General features: G+C 35.4%; 2 protein-coding genes across 2 annotated transcripts; both read right to left on the bottom strand.

Moving 5' to 3' along the window:
- Positions 1-960: 960 nt before the first annotated feature.
- Positions 961-1,727, bottom strand: LOC113735342 (protein DMP2-like). Its single transcript, XM_027262357.2, has one exon. The coding sequence runs from the start codon at positions 1,688-1,690 to the stop codon at positions 1,124-1,126; it is 567 nt and encodes a 188-aa protein (XP_027118158.1). The 5' UTR covers positions 1,691-1,727; the 3' UTR covers positions 961-1,123.
- A 4,721-nt stretch (positions 1,728-6,448) lies between these two features.
- LOC113734790 (protein DMP2-like) lies at positions 6,449-7,647 on the bottom strand. Its single transcript, XM_027261470.2, has one exon. It carries the CDS (start codon positions 7,373-7,375, stop codon positions 6,743-6,745), a length of 633 nt encoding a protein of 210 aa, XP_027117271.1. The 5' UTR covers positions 7,376-7,647; the 3' UTR covers positions 6,449-6,742.
- Between the last annotated feature and the right edge of the window lie 8,827 nt (positions 7,648-16,474).

The following is a 16,474-nucleotide window of genomic DNA, read 5'->3' as shown; positions in this document are numbered from 1 at the left end:
TAACAAGAAGTTTCCAGTTTCCCTAGTAGATAGACAACCCACAAAGATTATTCTTCTTGCCTACCTTCTCAATGAAAATCCACCGATATTTATACTTGTTGCCTACCTTCTCAATGGAAATTTAAATAAATAAATGAATAAATGATCTGTCTAACGAGTACACTCGTTAAGGTTAGAGTACTCATAGGATACTCTTTAAGATGTATTTTAAGTGTTACATTTTTAAAAATATAAAATTAATTAAGGAAAGCGTATAAATGTAAGCAGATTAATTATGAAAAGTATATAAATGGAAAGAAAGGTAATAATTGTTAGTGTACATATATACATGATAGGTTGGATGAAATACAACTATATTAACAAATGCTCATTAGACACCCGTCAGAAAACTCCAATAAATAAAAACGAGGGAGAGGGAGCAAACTTCTTTCTTGCCTTCTTTGACGCGGTAAATGTCCACCATTTGTTTGATCTTCTTTTGAGTAATGTTCTTAGATAAAAGTTCAATGGCAAGAACTATATAAGCATTTTGATGCCTTTGAAGGGTTTAATTATTTCTCTTTCAATTTCCATATTTATGTCGATATACATACTACTTATTAGTACCAAAAAGTCAAACTTTAAGCCATTTACGAATGCTACCATCACGCACGAGCTACCAACATCTATCTGATGCCTTTAATTTGGCATTCGAGTATCTAGAATTCAGTTTTCTTAATTTTGAAATCCACAGTGCTGATAAGACGCCATGTTGTTTGTCAATTTTTCTTCTAATTTATTTTTCATTAGGATTATAATCTTCTATATCAGTACTTTTCCCAATACTCTTATGAACTAGCTACTAACAGATTATTTATATTCTTCAGGAAGAGACTCATGACCAAATAAAAGCATATACCTTTGTCAGTGGTGCACAAGTTTTGAAAATAGCATGATGCATATAATAAAAACGCTCATAAATAATTAAAAGGAAAAAAATAGTAATGTCATTCACTCATAGACACACAGACTTCGATCTTCCATGCATTACAATCAATAATCACAGATACAATTGAGTTAATCTTATTATATATACTGATAGTGCATATACTTTCGTTATCGTGTATACGAATCCTTAGCATATTTATCCATCCAGTAAAGACTTGGGGGGATTAGATTTCTGGCTGGAAGGAGGATAGCCTATGTAGTTGCGCTTGGTGGGAAACAAGGCAAAAACAGCGCTTGAAACAGCACCAACCACAGTAGGCAACACCGACACCACAACCTTCTTATGCTTCTCGAAAGATGGATAGAAGCAGTCGACGGAATTATCGTTCAAAAGGGCTACACCAGCAAACACCAACAAAGCAAAAGACGCATGCACAAAATCCCCAAATCGAATCTTGTAGGACGACAGATCCTTGTCATCAGGATTCGGCCAAAAACCCTTGAAAGTTGCTATACCATAATGAACTTCTCCGTCACTATCCGTGTAGCTATCTGTGAAGCTTGAGAAAAAGCAAGAAAGCCCACAAACCACTATTAGAATGTAAGATAGGACCTTGTTAGCTACTTTGCAGCTGTCGCCGTCGCCGCCGATTAACAAAGGATTGAGGAACTGGTAGGCGAAGACGGTCCCTGTTGGAAGAAGCTTGATGAGGCTGCTGAGGCCAACAAATGCGTTTTGTGCTATGCTTGCTTTATTGGCCATGCTTCAATCTTGCTTGTTGCTCGTGTTTTTAGCCCCAGAGAACTTTTGGCTATAAAATGTTGTATATGTGCATATGGTACTTACTTATGTAGAGAAAACATGCAAGAAAAGTTGCTTGTACGTACAAGGTATAATTCTGACTTCCTAAAAAATTATTATTGCTTATGTAAAGAATTTCCCTACATCACCATTTAAGTTGGGAATTGGCCGAATGAAGCTCCAACGGCCGCAATTAAACAGATCAAGCAAGCTTGAATTGATGTAACATAAAAGCAATTAATCTGCCGTTTAATCCATAGTCCATTGGATGATCTGTGCAAGGCGAACAATTGGTGCACATTGATTCCGCTTTGCAAACCAAATGATTATAGCTTTAGGTTCACTTTTAAACGTCTGCAGATCGAATATTGATACTTGCATAGTTCGATCCTCGAATTTTCACATTGCATAGAAGAACAGCATTAACCATTGGTTCAAATACTGAGTGTCTTATATATATTCATCAAGTATAATATCATCGTTCCGTTGTTCCATTTTCAGTGTGTATCAATTGCCCTCCCACCTTGTTTCGTGTAACATTTAAGTTAATGGCTTTACTACTTTTTAAGAGTTCATGTAAGAAGTTACAGCTTAGTAGGAGATGAGAAGCAACTTGCCTTGCTTGATTTGCAAAGCTGGGTACTTCTGCGTTTCAAACGCCACTTATGCATAGACAAACAGGCAAGCTGTGCCAGCATTTCTCATTTCTGCATCCACCAGCCAGTACAAGAATTTCCAAAACTAAGTATAACAATTGAAGAAAAAACCCACTTATCATATTAGGTAGCCCTAGCGGATAGCTTTGTTCATCTGCACTCGATGAGTCATAAATGTACTATAAATACTTCAATTTTGTTGTCATGTCTACATGCTTGCATCTGCGGAATAGACATGGGCTTCTACATGTAGTCATTTTCAAATTATATAGTCGCATTAGTATAGTAAATATAGACACTAAAATAGAAACGGATAAAAAGTACTTTGTCGCTTTCTAAAATTTGTGTTTCCAACTCAATTTTATCGATACGATTAATAATTAATCTACCTCTACCGTAAATTTGTGCTGTGCAATCACAATTGTAAACGAGAATCCCGCAAAACTTTTTTTTTTGTTAGAAAAGTTTAGGTAGATTCAGTTTCAATCACCATAATATCGAGAATCATAAACCATTTAATCACTCACCGACAAAACTCACCGACAATTGTAAACGAGATTCCTGCAAAACTTAAAGGAATGGGAAATGTTTTTTTTTTTTTGTTAGAAAAATTTGGATGAATTCAGTTTCAATCATCATCACGGATTAAGGCAATATCCGAAAATCATATATCAGCAATAAAATTCGAAATAACCCATCTAACTTGCCCCATTACTCGGGCCGTTAAGTTTGGATGAGCATGTAAAATTCCTGGGCCTTAGCCAACTCTGCCCATCGGAGACTGAGGCCCAGATAATGTTGTCTTTTTATTTTTCCATTTTAGGGAGGCGGGGATTTATTTCTGCATGTATACTTTTCTCTTTTGTTCACCGAATATTTTCTTTTCATTTTTCCCCTTTAATTCAGTATTTTTAAATCTGTGGCATTACTATATTCGTAACTACTAGCTCCCATTAGCAAAGTTTTTCGGTTCTTCTTTTTCTATTTCTAAAATTAGTTTCCAACTAAAAATTTTAAAGTTAATGTAGAAAATGCTCGTGTGGTCTATCTAAGACTAATATTTGCTGGAGAAAGATTTTTGCAGAAGAGAATGTAAAAGGTAATCAGCTTCTAGGGCGTCACAAATACGTCTACATGATTCGGCCATCCTCTCGGCCCCATATTCAATCAATCAAGGAAACAAGAAAGCCAACAACCCGTACAAATCTTCGTACTCAAACTTAGGTTCCGTTTGATAAAATTGAATCTGAATTCTGAAATCTGAATACTGAAACAATTAATTTGCTGAATTTTAAGTACTGAAAAGAAATATATGAATGTCTGAATTTTAATGTTAAACCTATTTATACTGTTTGATAAACATTTATAACTGAATGCTTAATAAGTTAAATTTGACAAATTTGCCCTTATATCTTTTCATCCAAAAAAGAAATTGAACCTATGATTTAATTAGCTAAAAATGTGAGGTATGAAAATAACAATATTTATTTTTAAATCAAATTAATATAAAAGATGAAATATATTATATGAGGAGTATGAAGAAAATGTGAAAATCATTCAAAAGGGAGAAAAAAGAAATAGAAAATTATTAGATAGATAATATTAGATTGTTTAATTATATAAGAATTTTGAACATAATTAACAAACAATGGTAGATTTGGTAGATAAGATAAGGTAATTGAAGTAATTCTATTGATTTCTATTAGAATTAAGCATTCAGTTAGGATTCTTGTGATGAAAAAAATACACACAAGTTCAGCACTACTTAACAAGTTCAGCAAATGGATTTTCATTTATCAAACACTCAAAACATCTGAATGTCTGAAAAAATTCAGATTCAGCACTTTTTTATGTTATCAAACAGACCCTTAGTGCATTTGACAATGAATAAAAAATAAAAACCATGATTCCTTGGGTTTTCCATACGTTAAAAACGAGCAAGATGGATTTTGTTTCAGTTTTTATCATCCTTAATTTACGTTATCTTTTTTTCTTTCTGCGTGCTCGAATGTGTTCTTTTTCTTTTTCTTTTTTTTTTTTTTTTTGCTGGGGAAGTTACCATTCATGTCGAGTACGTTACGTCGAGCTGTCTTTCTGCAGGCAGGACCTCCCTCACAATATCGTCACCATAGTAGAGTTTAACCACCAAATTTAAAATGGATTGGTGTGATTTTCTGTGCCTAGAACACTAAAATGTTGAGTCCTGAACCAAGATAGCCATGAGAGAAAAGTATAATGATTATGAGGTTCCAATTCTTGATTGGAGGGCGCACCAAAAACATCTGCCCTTCCAATTCTTGCTGTTTACCAAAAACACATAACGTTTCCGCAAAGACCATGCATGGTATGAGGGCTGACATCTGCGCAGCGCCGGATGGTTAGAATAATTCATGGTAAAGACAAGATAGAATTCTACCAGAAAAACCCGTGCTCAAAAACGGAAATAAGAATGAAAAACTTTCAGCAAATCGGTACAAGTTGGGTCGGTATTCCGACTGAGGCTACGTTCGCAAATACTACTACGGAGCTATGACCGGTTGATCAATGATTCTTGGTCCTTTTGTTTTTTTTGGTCAAGATATAACCACCTAGTGCACAAAATGCTTATGATGTACAGTTGCTTTGGTATCATTAACAGGGACCTTATTAATTTGGAAATCATATGCTCAAATTTTTAGTTGGACATTAGGTTTGCTAAAGGTAAAAGCGTGACGCTTCGAACCAAAAAAAAAAAAAAAGTACAAAAGAAGATCAAAAGTATGAAATTCATGAAAGATGGTCAAGATAACGTAAAGTTATTGATAAACTTAAAAAGGGTAATCAACGGATCGGAATTTACCTCACCGTATCCATGAATTTCTGTGCGTATTTCAAGGTTAACACTTTCCAAAATCAGGAGAAAAGCTTGTGCATGAGGTAACTTAGCTATAGCACGATCACGTATTTTCAAATTGTGTTAGGAATTTGTCACTATATTAGAGCAAATCAGCAGGTGATTCTTAGGTTTTCATGACGTAATGCTTTGAAAATATAAGCATGTGTTTTCCTGCCCTAAATTCCTTTCTAACCTTATGCTACAAGATCCTCTTTACAGTTTTCTGCAGGCTAATAATTAACATCCGCTATAATAATGAGAGAGATTTCTGCATATATGCCAAAATCGGTCAATAATATCAGAATCTGCCAAATCAAGGATATCAAATTTCTTAATAGCATTATTGATTAGTAATGAATTTTCTAGCATTTGACTTCGTACCATTGAATGGTTCAGTCGCACACTTGAAAGATAGTCCATAAAGTTAAAGGAATAATTGGGTAATTGGTTTATCCTGTTTAAACAAAAGTGGTGTATCCAAATGGCTCAGAGAGATCCTAAATTCAAATTTCGCTACCTTTTCTTACTTCTGAAATCTCATCCTTCACTTATTAGAAAAAAAAAAAAAGGAAATTGGTATGCGACTGCACTCGCATTAATACAAACTTTGGCTACGTAATTACTGTCTCTTGTTTATTGAAAAAGGAAAAGAAGAAAGAACTGGCACAATGAATCTGTTTGTGTTTATTCTTTTCCCCCAGAACGAGAATGCTGGTAATCTGATTCGTCAAAGCTTAAAAATCTGATTTCATCTCATTCGTCTACCTTTTAGTACCTCTTCCGAAGAAAAGGGAAATGGACAAGTCTATATCGATCTTCATACTTCATTCTATACGCTCAAATTTTTTGGCCTAGTCACATTTCAACTACATGTTAGGCAAAATTTGCGCCAAGCCAAAAACATCAAATTCATTTGTAACACATAAAATCAACTTCATATTGATGTACAGGAGGACTGGGTATACGTTCTTCATAACGTAATTCTTGAAATTCTTTGGCTGCAGAATAAATTAATTACGCATACTATTGCATGAAGGAAAAGCCTGTTATCATCATCAAGAGACAAGATTACATATTCAATGCGCGTGCTAGCAGCCTCGCTAGCGTGTAAACCCTCTTTCAATTTTTTGCAATGACCAATCATATGACAGTTACAGCCATATGATAAGGAAAGGGGAGACCAAACAATTAATAATAATTCTAATAGACTTTTCAATTCTCAAACCAAACAATCAACAAACAAAGTTCTCAAACCAAACAGTCAACAAACAAAGAAAGTTATAATTGGACTGTGATTACATTCTTCAACTCCTATGGGTATGGGGTTTACAATGAAGGTAGATTAATCAATTTACACATAAGGTTTAAGATTCACATCACATAATTTACTGATAAAATTTTATGTATGTTTCCTATATTCAGACCGCTTGTGCAAATGCAAATTGATAACAGTTACTATAGCAGCTGTGTATATCCAAGAAATTAAGCCTTCTGCCCGGCATTTGATGTCTGGACTGCACTTGAAGTGGTTGAAGTTGAACTCGAACTTGAATCTGAAGGGTAACCTATGCCATGGCGCTTGTTGGGGAAGGCAACAAAAACAGCAGCAGCAACTGAGCCGATGACAGGAGGCAGGCCCTTTAACAAAGCCTTTTGAGTAGACTCAAAAGAAGGATAAAAGCACTCAACTGTGTTGTTATCCAACAAGGAAAGAACGGAAAACACGATCAGGGAAAGTGTAGCATGAACAAAATCTCCAATTTGAAGCCTGTATGATTTGAAGTCCACTGACGAACTTGCACCTGAAGTTGGCCAAAACCCTTTAAACGTTGCAATCCCATAATGAATTTTTCCCTGATCATCTTTGTAACTATCAGTGAATGTTGAGAGAAAACAAGAGATCCCACAAAGCGCGAAAAGTACGCTTGAGACATACTTGTTTGTATTGCTACAGCTGCCATTGTTGGTTAAAATTGGGTTCAGAAATTGGTACAGGAAAACAGTCCCCGTGGGAAGAAGCCTAATCAGGTTTCCAACACCGGTGAATGTTTTGTCCCTGATGCTACCAACGCTAGAGCTTGAGGAAGCAGTATTGGGTGTGGTTTGTGTGGCCATAATTTTGATATATAGCTGAGTGTTTAGGGACACTCCGAGAGAGAAATGAGGAGATTATTCGAGAAGTTGAATCTGTGTGAAGTAGTTTATAGTACTTGTTTGTTTTTGTTTTGAAGGATGGATGTTGCAAGAAGCTGTGGGGTTTTTATAGCGATCATGAGGGAAATTAAGATGGATGAAGTTACTTCCACGGAAAATAAATGGTTTTTGAGCTTAAACAAGAAACAAGCAGAATTGTTTGGCTTTTACTTTTCGGTAGGTGGCAATTTTTCTAAACTTGAAGCATGAGAATTCTTTCTGAATAGAATTCCTTTGAATCATTTAACAAGCTGGCTTTTCAATGCAGAATGATACATTTGTAGTTATTTTTTTTTTTTTTAAATAATTGTTGGATGTTTTCACGTCACTGTCTCCTACAAAAGGAGGTGTTGAATAAAATATATGCATGCGTGCTATCATAAACTAGGCTCGTCAGTAAAAGTTTAGGATACAATTCCCATTCCAATATGAAAAGACAAAGGGGTGTTTGCAGGGTCTAAATATGTCGACTGGCTAAGGCAACTAGGATAACATCATCTTTTCTGAACCTAAAGCACAGTCTATATTTAGGTAGTTACCTACAAACTAAAATTTTTGCTTTTATCTGGTCTATGTATAAATAATTTATTGACCGAAATAGTATGCTGCGGCTGCATTGAATCCTTGACGAGATGCAAATCAGGCCTTGTTTAAAACTTAAACGTACGTGTGTAATTACTATATATATTTAATGCTTGGGGTTATAGGTCACGAATAATCAATTGAGAACGATCCGATCCCTAAAAGTAAATACACAGAATAACCAGCGCAGCAAATTAACTAAACAAAGTATAAATATCCTTTATGGATTAACAAAATGCAACATCTCAAGCAAAAGACAAGATTAAAATAAGCAGATACAGTAGTTTACAATTCTATAATTGCTGACATATTTTATTCCAAATTCAGCAAAACAAATTAAATTATCCTCACCCGAAAAGGACATAATATATAGTAAGTAACATACAAACTCAAGGTACGTACGAAGATGTGAACTATTAATTGTGACTACGTTGGAAACATGTTCTTTTGTTTTAAATATGTAGATAATTGCGTTCAAAGAATTTCTTGCCCCTATATGTGTCTCCATTGAGAATTTTGTACCCTGAATTATTCAGATTCAAACTTCGTTCATTATTTTTCTTATGCCCAAACTCCAACTATTTTACAGACAAAGAACAAGTTTTTTGTTCTTAATTTGATTGCCATACCATTTACTTGTGTGGATATCAAGGAAATAGAGGAGGGGAGAAAACAAAACGCAATATTTGAATTCTAAAAGGTTCGACTTGAAAATTTCAAAAAACGTTATAGTCTTGTTTCATTACCCCATTCACCACTTAAATTTAACGAATTCAAATCTTATTAATATATTCAGATGTGTTTGATAACTAAAAAATTGAATATTTGAATTAATTAAGTGGTACTGAATTTTCTTCGCAAAATTTGCTCCAAAAAATAAGTGAATAAACTGTTCACTTATCGCTTAATGTGATACATAATCAAATATATCAAATTTGGTATTTAACAATTCAATAACTTCATATATTCATATTTTAAATTTTAAACTTCAATTTTCAGATTTCAATTTTATTAAACGCACCGCCCTAAGCCGTGCCTAAAGTTGAATAATCACTGCAATCTTAATTCTTAAACATAAGAAATCAACTTGCGCCTTCTATCTTATGCTCTAATTGGCGTCGGCTACTATACAAGAACGAAATAATTTAGCAACACCCAAGTTTAAGTTTTTTTTTTTTTTTTTTTGAAAGGGATGGAATGGTTAATCATTACAACAATCAGTCTTAGCTGCGGACCTTTGAACGAGGTAATCTGACCCGACCCACAAGTTTTAGATTGTTTGGTTAGAACTTAGAAGGGATCAAATGAAATCCTTGAAAATTCTGCATTTCCCAACTTCAAGGGACGCTTCTGAAAGAATAGCGTAGTAGGTGCTTTGGATGTAGAGGTGGCAAAATGGGCGGGATGGGCGGGATTTGCTTGGGTTTGAGATGGAACCGAGTCATATGGGTTTGGGCCCAACCTTACCCATATGTGTTTTGGGACTAACTTGGGCGGGATCATTTTGGGATGGGTTTAGATTGATCCCGCCCAATACCCAAATTCATTTTCTACATATTTTTTTTCCTTTAATTCTTTTTTTATTTTTTATATAATTTTAATATTTTTGATTTATTAAATTTCTTTTAGTTTTATTAAATAAACATGCAAGTGCTTTATACTCAAGATTCCCACCAAAAATTGGATTAACAAATAAAGGAAAAGATAGATATACAGCCATATTCCAACATATATCAAGATGGCCAAGGTCCTTAGGATGTTGAATATTTATCCTCATCATTGTCCAAGGATGACAGGTCTAAACTAACTGAAATGCTGGAAATTCTTGTGGATAATGACTAGAAAGACTACTAGATTATATTCGTTGGTATGACTATAAAAATTGTTAAAGATAATTTTTGAATCTAAGACTCCGTTTGGATTGACTATTTTTTCAAAAAATAAGTTTTTCAAATACAATGTTACAGTAATATACAATAACTCAAGAAACATCCCATCCATATTAGTATATCAAATATTTCAAAAAAATTTTATAGTAAAAATTTTTCATACACACGGCTACAATAAAATATTTCAAAAACACCTACCAAAAATAGCTAATCCAAACGGAGCCCTTGCCATTTGAGTCCAATGGGTACTGAAGTGTTTCCCATCCTTTCCCATTCATTAATGGGTATAGTTGGGATGTGTCCCAACTTAAACCCAATACCAAATTATAATACCCATCCCGCCCAAAGTTCCTTTGGGCATGGATAGCCCATTGGGACTTGGGACAAATTGCCAGCTCTATTTGGATGATAACCTTTGACTTTGTCGTCGTAGTCTATTCATCTGGTTGATTGCGAGAGATCAGTCCGCTAGTACTGTTGATATTTTATTAATCTTTTTTTGGCTCCCCAACGAGGATTTCCTAACGTTCCTCATTAATCACCAGCCGTTCATTAGTAATACCAAATGCTAATAATGTCTCGCTTAGATTGCTAGTTTTTGTAGAAAATTAATTATATTGTAAGATGTAGAAGTAAAATGGTGATTTGAAACATAAAATGTAAAAATATTTTAGTGAAAAATTGTAATCCGAACACCACCTGAGATTTAAGAATCTAAAATCCATGTGTTCTTTTTCTCTTATACATAAATCGACTAATGACAGAAAACATAAATATAAACAGATTTGGAGAATAAATATTAGATACTATAGATCCAGAAAATTTAGAAAATATGATAAATTTTATTCAATCAATTTGAAATAGCAAGACTGAGCACTTGATTTATTTATTTATTTTTTTTGACATTTTAGAAGCAAGCATATATAACGTTTCTTAATTTGGAAATGCATCTGAATTTGGGGACACCAAAACTCTGCTTGACTACTACCATATTCCTCTCCAAAAACTAACTTAAACTACATGTTGCCATTTCAATTTCACAGCTGGGAATCAATTCCTTTTCCTTTTTTTTTTTTGTCTAACCGACGAAAACACCATCAGAGGAAGTCATTGAAAGTGACAAAGTACAAATAATGACCGGCGACAACCAAGAGTTAAAATCTTGATGGTCACCAGCAAACCAAATGGCTGTTGGCTGGAATCAGACCCTTACTTGAAGATGTTTAATGCCAAAAGACCAAGCAATTTGTTGCCTAGCCCAAAACTTTCTTTTGTATGTCATATTTAATCACCAAGCTGAGCTAAGGTGTAGTCTTGCTAAAATGAGTTTTTTTTTTGTGCGTGGTGAAAACAAATCAGTGTGAATATTATATGATGGTATGGAGAGCCATTCTGGGGCAGGCCCAATCAAAATAAAAGAAGCTTCAAACTTCAACCAGTACGCCAAGGCCCAATAATGAATGTTATGCCATCCGACACCACTGATTTTCGTACCCAATTGGGCTTGTTGCTTGAATGAATTAAGTCATAGTGTTCCAAAACTTCCCTCTTGTACCCTTATAACTAGCAACAATTTATTTTCTCGTACAAAAATTTAGAATGCTTAATTTAATTGTAAATATGGAAGAGTTATAAGAAAATCTTTTTTTTTTAAAAAAAAATATGAATTGTGGCAAAATTGTCTTTTTAAGTACTTTTTGTGAAATAGTAGTGTATTACTCTTTGAGCGTTAGCATTTATGCTCAAAGTAAGGTGCTCAATAAAGATAAAAGAGCAAGTATAAATGGATCAAGGATGTCTTGTTAAACTGCTTAAATGCTCTTCTTCAGCGTCGAAACCATGACTTTTTTTTTTTATGCTACAAGAGCTTTATGCAACTTAACCTTGACATATCAAAATAGAATTCTTAACCAGCTTTGTTTGGATATCAAATTTTTTTTCAAATAATATTCCGCTTACATCACAAACAGATTTTCCAACCCACCTTTTTATATTTCCAATCACCTTTTCATCTCATATACATCACATCACAAAAAATACTACAGTAATTATTTCAAATAATAAATACGCTATCCAAACAAACCACAAATTAGGTAAAGATAGTCTGAATAGCGGATGAAGTTTTCTGTCAGTGGAAAAATAAAGACCCTGGAAACAACAACAAATTAGGTAATGATAATGAATGAACGAACATGTTGTTTTTTTTTTTTTTTTTTGGAGAAACACAACAAATTTGTAGCATTGTCCAATTAATTTCGAGATAGTTGCTATTGTCCTTGAGTCAAGTCACTTTGGTCCCAAGAGTTCTACAATTATAGCATGACAGTTTGCAAATACAAAAATTTTTATCATATTTCCCCTTTCAACAGATCCAGCCAGCCATATAATAGGGGGATAAGAACAAAATCTTTTCTTTAAACAGGGACCTTGCACTCAGCTTCCCGGTAAGCACCTCCAAGTCCACAAGTAGTAACCATTTGGCATACCACCATCCATTATTATAGAATAGGCAAATGGGCTCAGCACAGGAACCAAAGAAGACGATTTGTGCTGAATTATTATTGCTGATGGACGCAAAACCAACTTGGCAGATGCCCCCCTAAACCAAACCCCATTATTGCTCCAAGAAAAAAGATGTTTGAAGCGATTTCTTGCCAAATCGATCCCCCATTGTTCGTGCCAACCTCTAAATTAGAAGGAAAGACAAAGTCACTTTGTGGAATAATACGATACGTCCTTTGATCTCTTACTCACCAGCAGTGCAACGTACGATGGGTGAAAAGTTCGAACCCCATTCTTTCAATTAACACAGAAGAGCGAAAACTTGATAAACTCCCTCTAATTTCCCTCTATTGGAAAATCCAATTGGAGAATATTAAAAGAAGATTAAAGGTTAAGAATGTTGAAACGCACCAGTAGTCTAGGGACGTTTGGATTGCAATTTTTCTTTAGTTTTTATGAACATATTTTTCAATCACCCTTTTACTTCTCTTCTCGTGTATCAAGTCGTTACAGTAATTTTTCTATCGGAAGAATGCAATCCACACGAACATGTTTCTGCTTGTCTGCTTTTCTTTTTTTGCCTCACAATTAAAAAGAGACTACTGTTTATGCTTTTATTTTGAAAATGAGAGATTTGACCACTTGTTCTAGACATTGGCATGGCGTGCACATCGTAATTGACTAAGGAGCCTTCCTCGTAAGGGTCAGGCTCTTGCCATTTACCAAATCCTTGTTCTGTTCTGTGGTATACCATTCCCCGACCTCAATCACTGCTCTCTCCCCCATGAAGTTTCTAGGAAGCTTACCTACCAAAAATACCTTCACCACCCACCAGGCCACAGCACAAAGGAAAAGATAATAATCCGGTGGACAACCACTTCTTCTCTCTCTCTGATTCTTCTGCTCAAACAATGCGAAAAAATTCATCACAGGAAAAACGTCAACTTTTCTCAGTAACACAAGCACTCCACTAAAGAAACAAAATACAGGCCGTCAACTGAACTTAGACAAGAGAAACCCTTGAGGATGGGCAAAATGCTGCCGCCGCATCTTTGGGTCAATTAAGCTTTTCCCAGGGGTCATAATTTGATCATCTGCATTAAAAAGGGTCGTAAGAAAAGAAAACGTGCCTTTTATTTGGAGGATATTTCTCGTTAACTTGTCCTCGTAGCATGATCCCTAATCATGTACTCCAAAGGATGCGTTGCTACACTTTTCCAACTGAGAGATCAAATTAGCAGATCTGTTTTTAGCACCATAACTCTGTTTAGGAGCGCAAAAAGCGCTTCTGATGGTTCATTAACAAAAGATTAAGCATGGTTCCACACAAGATCTGGTACGCTAGAATGAAGAGAACCAAATATCAGGCTAAACTTTTCAAAGATAGACAAAGATGAATTTTCAATACAGAAAACGCATCTGGGAGAAAAAAATAAAGTGGATCATAACAAGTGGAATGATGATTAGATGATAGATGAGCCAAGGGAGACAGCACAAATGCAGTAGCCATATAGATATATATTAGCCCATTTAATACATCTTTGCTATTCATATTATCACTGAGATGAAATATAATATACATCATCAACATCAACATCAACAACCAACAGAAGCATCACACCATCAACACAGACCATCTTACTTATTTCCCTTCAACTCCCTCCCATAGTACCTACAACAATACAATGAGGCGTACCCCAAATACAATACAAATACTCCCATTTGCTACACTGATTAGCCACTCTATTACATTGCAATACCGTCCCAAAGAAAACTGTACAATGTTCTTGGTACAGTATACGTTATACACCATACACATAATTTCTTTTTCTTTTTCTTTAGACACTCTTGGGGGTCATTTCATCTCTTCATCCACGAGCCCACCTAATTAACACCTCCAATCGTTCTTAGCCAACCCCCATAAGTACTTATCAGATATAGCTAATAAGCTAGCTAAAAACATTTTAAAAAAAAAAGGTTCTAAAAACCCACGGCCAATTCGCTTGCACTTCTGTTTTTCCCTGTTCCTCTATTTTCAGACCTGTAAAATTTCTCCATATTTGACAAAAAATACGATATGGAGAAACTTAGATCCAGAAAAAAGGAAACCAGAGCGAATCAGACGATGCCGTAGTAATAGTAGTAGTACCAGGTAGTAGGTAGTAGTAGTAGTAGTAGTAGTAGTAATTCTTAGCTGATAATCATCATCAGCTCATTCGAGACGAAGCAGACGCCTCAGGTCTCTGGTGGCCGAATCATGAAATTCTTCGTTGTTGATTATGGTGATGTGATTGCTGATATTCACGCTGTTATTGTTACTGTTACCGTTGTTGATGTTGAAGAAAGAAGGCAAAGGAAGAGAGCTGGGTGAAGGCGATACAAAAAACGCCGATCCAGCGTACACATCATCCCTCACAAGGCCTCCTCCTCCTGTGGTTTCCTCCTCTAAATCTCTCTCCAGTCTGGTTGCATCAATTGTGTCTAGCGACTGTCCTCTTCTCAATATCGTAACCCTAGGAAGATCATTTTGCAGCTCGTCCCCGCTCGCTGATCTCCTCGGGAGGAGGAGGTGGTTGAGCTGCTGCTGCTGCTCCACCACCGCCGGTTTCGGAGGCTGAGGCAGAGGAGGCGCACTTGATGATCTAATCCGCCGCTCCGACTTTTGCGGTTGTGGCGGAGGAGACGCACTTGATGATCTCCTCGTGATTTGGAGCTGCGGCTGTTGGTCTGATTTTTGCGGTGGTGGAGATTGGTGAGAAGTCTTTCTCTTGAGGTCTGACCGCTCCAGTCGTGGTACCGGCCTTTTGTGGCCGGAGTTGTTGATTGGTCTAGGGTTACCAAATGCATTTCCGTTTGCAAAGTAGTTTTTCCGGCGATGATGAAACGCCGGAGGTGACAGCCGGAATCTGTCGTAGAAAACATCTTGAGGTCTCAAAACCTCCGTTCCCATATTTCCAAAAATGAGATTAAATTTACAAAAACAAAAAACAAAATCCTAGTCCTTTAAAAAGGCAAAACCAAAAAAAGTTGCTAAATTTCTAAATCGATTGAAGCTAATGTTAGCAGAACATGTTAGATGAGCTTCAAATTTGGCAAGGATTGTTCAGAAAGGAGAAGGAAATGAGAAATTGGCGCAATTTTATCTTCTGAAAAAAGAAAAAGAATACATTTGTTTAAACAAAATGGAGGAATCAAAACAGAAGATTTAGCCAGGACTTTTTTGAATTGGTTTGTTCTCCTTTCCGTTTAGTTGAATGGTATTGTTTCTTTCTTCAATCCCTATTCAAAGGAAAGAAGAAAAAGATCTCTAATTTTTCTTCTCTTTGAAGAATAGAAACAGGATGGGGAAATTTGGTTAGACTTAGGGGTGGTTTGGTTTGGTTGGTAACTTGCAAAATGAAGATTGTGGAGCTTATAAATTGAAGGGATGGATGGAAAGAAGGGGGTCATATATGTATATATATATATAGGTGGATATTAGGGAAGGAAAGGCGCCACTTGCTACCGACTCCGATACGATCGACGCGTGAGGAAAGCCAACTGTGATTAAATCATTAAATACTAGCAAAGCTGTCATGTTATTGTTTGCCCTTTGAGCTTTGAGCATATCCTTATAATCTAATCTAATCATCTAATGATCTTTTGCAGGGTTAATAACACTCTGTCTCCTTAAACTATGGGATGCTAGAGTATGCTTTACCGACCCGAACTTCAAAAATATATAATTTTGTTCCCTCAAAATGAATTATATTTGTACTTTTAATTTTGAAAAATATATTTTTTTTGTTCCCTCGAAATGAATTATATTTGTACTTTTAATTTTGACAAGTTCGTGTACATATATTCCTTCTCAAATTATCCTAGTCTTCCTATTTTCTTAATTGTCAACTTTTAACCTATTGTATTTTCCTTATTATATATTCACCAAAATATTCTACCACTGCGTGATATGGTGTTGGACATCAGTTTAATTAATTTATTGTGTAGACTTATCTATAATTTAAAATCACTCTAAATTGGATTCGACCGTCGCCCTGCTTTCGCTTTA

This window comes from Coffea arabica, chromosome 3c (genome assembly GCF_036785885.1).
Source record: "Coffea arabica cultivar ET-39 chromosome 3c, Coffea Arabica ET-39 HiFi, whole genome shotgun sequence".
In the NCBI taxonomy this organism is placed as follows: Eukaryota; Viridiplantae; Streptophyta; class Magnoliopsida; order Gentianales; family Rubiaceae; genus Coffea; species Coffea arabica.
The sequence above is the reverse complement of the archived record's forward strand: the minus strand, read 5'-3'. Positions and strand labels throughout refer to the sequence as shown.